Source organism: Leptonychotes weddellii, chromosome X (genome assembly GCF_054177405.1).
Source record: "Leptonychotes weddellii isolate Sample4059 chromosome X, ASM5417740v2, whole genome shotgun sequence".
NCBI classification, from domain to species: domain Eukaryota; kingdom Metazoa; phylum Chordata; class Mammalia; order Carnivora; family Phocidae; genus Leptonychotes; species Leptonychotes weddellii.
This window is the reverse complement of record NC_138385.1, coordinates 38,457,596-38,465,892: the sequence shown is the minus strand read 5'-3', so window position 1 is coordinate 38,465,892 and position 8,297 is coordinate 38,457,596. Positions and strand designations below refer to the sequence as shown.

General features: G+C 39.3%; 1 protein-coding gene across 1 annotated transcript; it reads right to left on the bottom strand.

Annotated features, from left to right (window-relative positions):
- Window positions 1-2,645: 2,645 nt before the first annotated feature.
- LOC102747530 (T-complex protein 11-like X-linked protein 2) lies at window positions 2,646-8,033 on the bottom strand. The gene is made up of 7 exons (XM_031018546.2): window positions 7,938-8,033; window positions 6,660-6,844; window positions 5,781-5,917; window positions 5,338-5,555; window positions 5,061-5,242; window positions 4,151-4,314; window positions 2,646-3,332 (listed from the first exon to the last, which is right to left on the bottom strand). The coding sequence occupies exons 1-7, from the start codon at window positions 8,031-8,033 to the stop codon at window positions 3,100-3,102; spliced, it is 1,215 nt and encodes a 404-aa protein (XP_030874406.1). The 3' UTR covers window positions 2,646-3,099.
- Window positions 8,034-8,297: the final 264 nt, after the last annotated feature.

The following is an 8,297-nucleotide window of genomic DNA, read 5'->3' as shown; positions in this document are numbered from 1 at the left end:
AAGTAGAAAAGGCAAGTCAACAAATTCTCTTCTAGTGCTGCCAGATGGAGACCCTGCCAATACCTTGGTTTTGACCCAGTAAAATTGATTTTGTATGTAGTCTCCAGGACTATAAGAGAATAAATGCATGTTGTTTTAAGCTACCAAGTTTGTGGTAATTTGTTAGCAGCCATAAAAAAATAATTTTGGAACCTTTAGAGATCTAGTGCAGTGGTTTTCAAACAATCCTCAAAATTACTTTTTCCAGCTCTGCTTCTACTCAAGGTGCCTACTTTTTATCTTATTCATGGCCTTCTGGAAATACTTCATCTTTTTGAAAAATGACCATAAAGGATTAAACAATACAATCACTGATTTAGTCCAATACACAATTTTATAGATGAAAAAAGAAAAAGCCCAGAAAATTGAAAAGATTTTCTCTTATTCACTCAGAGCAGACAAACAAAAACAACAAAACAAATTCTAATTCCCAATTAGAATTTCTTGTGCTACACTGCACTAGAACTGGAAAAATAAATGGGAGATAAATTGTAAAGGAATAAACTGTAATGTAGAGAGGTCAGAAGAGCGCCTGGCACATAGTTGCTCATAAATGTTACATATTATTAAAATACGTACTTGCATTTGCAGAGAATATCTCTGGAAGAATACACAAGAAGTCTTGGTTTCCTCTAGGAAATGAGACACAGGAGTGGGAGAGAAATTGACTTTTCACCATGTCTTTTGACTCTGAGAAACAAACCGAGGGCTTTAGAGGGGAGGGGGTTGGGGGGATGGGTTAGCCTGGTGATGGGTACTAAGGAGGGCACATATTGAATGGAGCACTGGGTGTTATATGTAAAAAATGAATCATGGAACACTACATCAAAAACTAATGATGTAATGTATGGTGAATAACATAACATAATAAAATAAAATAAGAATGTGCATGTACTATAATTTTTATATATATGTAGAATCCCTAAACAGTGAGAAGGATTGAATGGAGCTATCTTACCTTGTTTAGTATTAGGGTTCCTTTCTCCTCCACATGGAGATATAGAACCAACTCAGAACCTCTAAGAAATCAGTCATGCCAAATTGCAATTATAAAGCATAAAGCAAAGTTTCATTTCAGTCCAATGTTTATATCACCCAAGTACCTAATCATATCTACAAAGATCCCTTCAGAGCACATTTTTCTAAGATAATCAGGTTTCAAAAATTAAGATTTTTAAAAAAGATTTTATTTACTTATTTATTTGAGATAGCATGAGCAAGGGGAGGGGCAGAGGGAGAAGGACAAGCAGACTCCCTGTTGAGCAGGGAGCCGAACACACATGGGTCAGGAGGGTCATGACTTGAGCTGAAGTCAGATGCTTAACCGACGGAGTCACCCACATGTCCCCAAAATTAAGATTTTTTAAAAAATTGTATAAATATTGGCAAATCAGATTTGAAAATCCAACTAGACAAAGTTCACTACCTGCTTATTACATACACGACATTCACCAGCCTTGGTCTTTTTCCTGAGACTAAATCATAAGATTAGAATTCTTTTTTTTTTTTTTTAAAGATTTTATTTATTTGAGAGAGAGAGAATGAGAGACAGAGAGCATGAGAGGGAGGAGGGTCAGAAGGAGAAGCAGACTCCCCGCCGAGCAGGGAGCCCGATGCGGGACTCGATCCTGGGACTCCAGGATCATGACCTGAGCCGAAGGCAGTCGCTTAACCAACTGAGTCACCCAGGCGCCCCAAGATTAGAATTCTTGAATGATCCATTCCCCAGCTCCTCTGTGTTTCCTATATCCAGCCAAAGTAAAAATATCACTCCATTCACCTAGCTGTATTACCCATCTGGGATCCACCCTCTGGAGAAATTGCCCTGGGACTAATGGAACCCAAATCCCATCTGTTATGTTTCTTGGGTTAAGTAAATTATCCTCAGCTCTTTCCATCCCCTGAAATAGTGAGGACATTTTTTACCCAGTTATAATATCCCATAAGTGAATTTTTATTTTCCCCTGTCCATTCCAAACAAGTCAAAATCCAAAGTGAATTTTTTCCTCAATCTCCTAGATTGCTGTTGGTCTGCTGCAGTTGGCCTAAGAATGATAGGATGAATCTCTACAGTCTCAGAAAACAAGCCCAGGTCCTTGTGGACCTAAAACATTTGTCACGTGTGATTCCAACTGAGATGACAATCATAGTCTGGCAGTTAGAGTTCCAGGCTGCAAATGAGAAGTGTGGTGGCTGCTTCCACCCTCAACTTGAATACCCACATCACCTCTGTCAAGAAGAATGGGGTGTCCTAAGCTTAGAGATGTGGAAATAGGAGATAAATTTAGCTATAGAGCAGGACCAGGGATGATACAAGTCAGTCACTGACCTAATGCTTAGATTTGGTATTACTATCAGAGACTCCAAACCTCACCCTCAGGATCACTTGAGAGATGTAAATCCTGTGGAGGCTGAAAACTGTCCTCAACTGAATGCTTGTTAGCAGACAATATCAACTATCATCCAGGCCCCGGTTTTCATACTGCTTCTGCCACACACCAAAACAGGAAGGGGGGGGAGCTCTTACTATTGCTGCATCCTTTAAAATTATAGGGAAATTTGACACTGGAAATGGGGTTCCATGTCCTTTCTTGATCTGTAGCTCAGTAAATTTCTGACTTCCAGAGCCTTTATATTCATACTCTGGATAATTCCATTCCACAAAGAGTTTTCATAGCCCTCAAGGAAATTATTTTCTATCATAGAAAATGTCAGTACCTGATGCCCTGATATTTGCTCAACCACCAGCATACTGAAGAATGATCAGTCAGTGAAAGGAAAACTGAGGGTCCACTGACTCTCAGATAGTTAGAAGATAAGGACACAGAACCTGGATTCAGTTGCAACACAGAAGGAACCGATGTTTTCTTGCAGCTTGGAAGTTTATTAATAAAGGAGGTTGAACCAGTTGGTGTTACTTTTTTGAATCCTGCATCTCTGTGTCCTGGCTGTAGTGAGGAAGAGGACTAGCTACTCTGCTGGCCACAGGTGATGTCATCCCAGGAACATGCTGAACCCTCTCTCTTGGGTCCCTGTTGCCATATATGGGGTCCAGCATTATCAGACAGACTCCACTTCTTTTTCTTGTGCCTGAGCTGGAGGGATGATATTTTTTAGGATTTCAGCATAGTAGGGGTTAAATACCTGCTGATTGTGATGCATCAAATTGAAAAACTTCCAGCCTAGTTCTGTCAATTCCCCTTTGATGAGACTAAGGCCTCCAGGGAAGTCTCGCAGAGACTCCTGCATGCCATGAACCAAACAACATTTGAGAAACAAACGGATTCGCTGATCTGTGCGCAAGGAAAAACAAGGAAAAGGGAAAGATCTAAGAGATTTCAGAAGAAATTCACAATGCCCTTGTACTCTCTGCTCACCAAAGTTAACTAAGATATTCACTGACCTACCCATTCATCTGGATAAACTGTATAAATGAGATTTGTCTGCTTCATTTTGGAGGAGAAATGCTACCAAGTTCACAAAAACAATGCATGATCAAAAGATGTTGAGCTAGCAAATTTCTGGCTGTTCATAAGACTGTGTGGTTTTAAGTGAGCTCCTGGCATGTACTGACCTAACAAGAGGATCCCAGATATTGTATCTGAAATTAAAAGGGCATACATTGCAACCACTGCCCACACATCCAAATCAAACTGTTAAGATGCAAAAGTTAGAAGCAAGCTGGCCAAGTTCACTGCTTCCTTTCCAGCATGGAATATGTCTTACAACCTGTCAGTATCAATTCCTTGGAGGGGAGTAGAAGCCCACGCAGTAACTTTTAAAGCAAAGGGTTTCCCGTCATAGATCTTGGACTATAGCTAGAAAATTACTGGAGATGACTTTGTAAGGTTGAGGGGACAGTACTTCACACCTGCAAGTTACATACCTTAACAGCAGGTCCACCTTAAAACTATGCATTCACTCTTCAAACTGAAAGAGATCTATTTCAACCCTGCATATTATAGATGAAAAAACTAAAGCCAAAAGACTTTCCCAATGATCATGCTTTTCCATTTATAAATGGTTCAGTAACTCGCTTCCAAGGTTGAGTCTACCTCCTCATCCTCCACATTCTTGACACCCCTCCTTAACACTACTATGGGACTCTTACCAATGATGTTATGAACACAGTTCTCCTTCTTGGCGATATTCTGGAGTTGGCCTATAAGAGATGCTGTGTTTTCAGCACTCAGGACAGTAAGGTCCATATCTTTGAGTCCTTGATGGATTTCCCGGGACACTTGTTCACTCACACTCACCATAGTCTCTTGAGGCCTAGGTAATGGACAGAAAGCAGAATAGCCCTGGCATAGGGTCAAAGCCCAGAGAGCCCCTAACAGAAGACCAGTCCACTCCAAGCTCCCACCACTAGTAGACAGCAGTACCCCATGTACAGATTAAAAACCTTCATTGTTACCCTCAAGGTGACAACAAATTCATACATATAGACTTAGACTTAGACTTCAAAAAAAAAAAAACAACAAGATAAATTGGACAAGGGTATCAATGGACCCACTCATATTCTTTAGTTCCATAAATTTTATTAAATCTTGTTTTAAGATTTTCTTGGGGATTTTCCAGAGTTGTGTTTTTCCTATTTCACCAGTTAAATTATAAATATGTTAAGAGACCTAAACTTCTAATTCCTCTTTTTATTTTGGTTGTGGTGCCCGACATGCAGTGATGATCAATCAGTATTAATGATCAACTGATAAACTTCTGGATATACATACTCAAATCCAGTGTCACCCATTCAAATATATGACTCATTTTTAGAAAACACAAGAATGAATCCTTTGTAGCAAACTAGCCTCCACACTCTCCTCTTGGGAACAAGTTTAATTTTTCTCTATCCCAAGCCTCAATATAATTTATCAAGACACCAACAATCTTTGCAGGTGGTTCCCAAGGTCTTTTTTATGGTTTGTGATGACAAATAAGCAATAATTATATTATCTGCCTATGTCCCCCAAACCACATATTATTTTCAACTCTAAAAAAGATCTGTCTATGAAGCTTACCCAGAGTTAAATTCCTCTGTCAGGGCGTTGGTTATGCATTTCAGTTTATCCACAAATTCAGGTGAGCTGAATAAAACATTACCAGAGAAACTTCTGGCTACTAGCAAGACTGAGGCCAGGATGGTTAACTGGTGCAACTGGGACTCCATCTCCTGTAGCCGGATTCTGTCCATCAGCAGAGTCTTTTGAAACAGGGAAGACTGGGTCAGGAGAGGAGGGTTCTAGTAGAGATGTTAAATACAAAACAAAAGGGCAATGCTCTAACACACATTCCTACCTCAGGGAACTTGTCATTGTCAGGATCCCAGAGAAGAAGGTTCAGGTAACCCTGGTATAGCACCATTGTGGGATTGGGGAGCTCTGAGTTGTTAGCTGCCCAATTTGGAGGTGAACTGGCCAAGCTGGAAGAGCTGGGAAAGCCAAGAGAACTTGGAGATCGCGTAGTGAGGTCTGTTGCTGCTTTGGTTAGCCATTTTGTGGTGCAATCAAGGAGAACTATGACATAAAAGGGAATATATGAGGGTTAAAGGCTAAAGTTTTAAGATATACTCTTGGTCAATCAATATTATTTTGTAGGACCTTCTGTCTTATAGAAATATTTTTCCCTACCCTTTACCCAGAAAATAAACTTTTATTCAAAAATTAGAAAATATTTTGTCGTTGTAAGAAGGCAAACCCAAGGTCGAATCTCCCTCTCCTGCACTTAAATTTTAAACATACCGGGCTGCTTGTCAAGGAGTTCCTGGAATTTAGCTTGTTCATACTGGACAGAATGTTCCTGCAGGTAGGGTCGAAGGCTCTGGGTAGTATAGTTCACCATGTCCATTTTCATCAGTCCCAGAACATGGAAGTTACCCCTGTCATAAGGAGAAATAAAATATTTACACTGTGAAAGGAAATCTAGTGTGGAGGGGTGGAACTCAAGCAAGGAGTCTTAAAATCACAGCATTTTAGAATTACAGTGGGCCTTAAAAACAACAATTCAACTTTAATTTACAAATAAAAACACTGGAGTTAGGGACTCAAGGCCACAGAGTGAGTTGTTGTCAGAGGTAAGGATGTCTTCTGTCCTTTTAGTTACCAATCTAGAACTCTTTCCAACATAGCCACTATCTTCTCAGAAAGAGTATTCAGTGGAAGGAAAATGACCTAACAACTATCTGTGAGGAGTTGGAATGATGGTGATTGAATTTCTAACTCATTGGGCATATCAGTTTACCTTTCTGGGCCTTGATTCTCCTAGCTGTGAAACAGGGATAATCTTCATTTTTGTCCCCTCATGGGGTGTAAGTTAGGATACATAGGAAAACATCTGAGAAAGGGCTATTTGAAATCTCTAGAAGAAAGACTTATTGTACTCTGTCTTAGCATCATTTTTTATAAGGGGTACAAATGATCTAAAGATCACCAAAAAGGCCTTGGGAGACTATCCTTGGAAAATAAAAGCCAGTAGTTTAGGGAGGAAAATAAAAGGTATTAGTCAATTCTTCAGGATAGAAGAGCTAGATAAGGCAGGAGCTTTAACACAGTATCGGGGCCAGAGTTTTCTGGCATAGTTGTCTAAGGCAGATTTCAGGGACAGTACATTTAGTTTCTTACTTTAGTAACTGCACAGGATCTGTCATGCTTTCTAGTTTCTGCACTGCTTCATCACGGACTGGTGCACATAGCAGGGTCATCAAATTGAGAATGTAGTTAGAGAGATGAGGGACATCCAGGGCCCCATGTTCTGCTTCCTGCTTAAGGAGATCCAGAGCTTCTTCAATCTCATTTCTTAGGCGGTTCTAGTGTGGTAATAGCAGTGATAACAAGATCTGCCCAGAAAAGAAAATCAATGGAGCCAAATTGTTTAGAAACCCAAACACTCTCCAATGAACAACCTTCTTAAAACAAAGACATCCTAGCCTATGTCTTTTGGAAGTCTTGAAAATAGGTCTCTAAATTTCTTATAGAAGAATATTATTTCTTTCTGTTTAGGGGCCAATTATAGTTCAAGGCTTCACTGGTATCAGTAATAACAGTAGTGCCATATAATATCCTGATCATAAGGATATTAAAATATGAATAAAAATAAGAGTGTGATAAAAATAAGTGCAGGATATAAAATATATAAAATACACACCACCACAAGATGATTGAAGCACTCTTAATAAGGAATAAAGACATTTTTAGCAACCCTCAGTTTGTTTCCTGAGATGTTAAAAAAAAAAAAAGAAGATAGCAGGAAGGGAAAAATGAAGGGGGGGAAATCGGAGGGGGAGACGAACCATGAGAGACTATGGACTCTGAGAAACAAACTGAGGGTTCTAGAGGGGAGGGGGTGGGGGGATGGGTTAGCCTGGTGATGGGTATTAAAGAGAGCACGTACTGCATGGAGCACTGGGTGTTATATGCAAACAATGAATCATGGAACACTACATCAAAAACTAATGATGTAATGTATGATGATTAACATAACATAATAAAAAAAAGGAATAAAGACATTTTTAGATTATTTTACTTCAAAGGTCAAAGATAAAATAAGCAAAGGAACCATTAAGGGTCACTTGAAATAGCCTTTTGACTCAAAAGTATAAGTTCCTTGTGGGCAAGAGCTCTTTTATTCACATATATGTTTCTGAAAAACAAAACATAGTGAGGGTTCAGTGAAAATCTTTTTAATTGAATGACATACTGTGCCATTATAGCAAGATGGCAACCTTCAAGCTTCATATCATGCAAAAAAAAAAAAAAAAAGCTTCTCTAGATGGTCTATTTAAGTAATGAACCATGTTCAGAGAGGCAGTACGCAATTTAGGATATTGATAGCCATCAGCAATCCAAAGATTTGGTATGCCCAGGAACTTAACATCCACAAATGGGAGGTTGGTTACTCACCTCCTTAACTTCTTTTAAAAGTTCAAGAGCACAAGTGAAGTCAGGGGGAGTACTCAATAGCTGCTCTTTCAGATGGTCCCAAAAAGCATTGTACATTGTCTCCATGAATCTGCCTTCCAAACTGTAAAAATGTTAAATGAGCAAATTGCTCTTTACCCAGAGAACTGATCATAATTAGGATCATAATTTCCTAAATCCCAAATAGCATTTAGGATCATGAAAGATCATTAAATTGCCAGGCCAAGAGCTGTATTTAGCTCTTGAGTGAATAAACTAAGTTTAGTGTTGAATGCAAACATGTTAGCCAAATCATCTCAGGAGGGTACCTCAAGGTTCCAGAGAAGCTCTCATCCTGCTGTA

Coding starts and splice junctions, on each gene's coding strand:
- LOC102747530 (XM_031018546.2), bottom strand. CDS start 8,033: ATGTACAATGCTTTTTGGGACCATCTGAAAGAGCAGCTATTGAGTACT. Junction 5,243..5,337: donor ACAATGACAAGTTCCCTGAG/GTAGGAATGTGT, acceptor CTGTTTCAAAAG/ACTCTGCTGATGGACAGAAT. Junction 4,315..5,060: donor ACAGAGGAATTTAACTCTGG/GTAAGCTTCATA, acceptor TCCATTACCTAG/GCCTCAAGAGACTATGGTGA.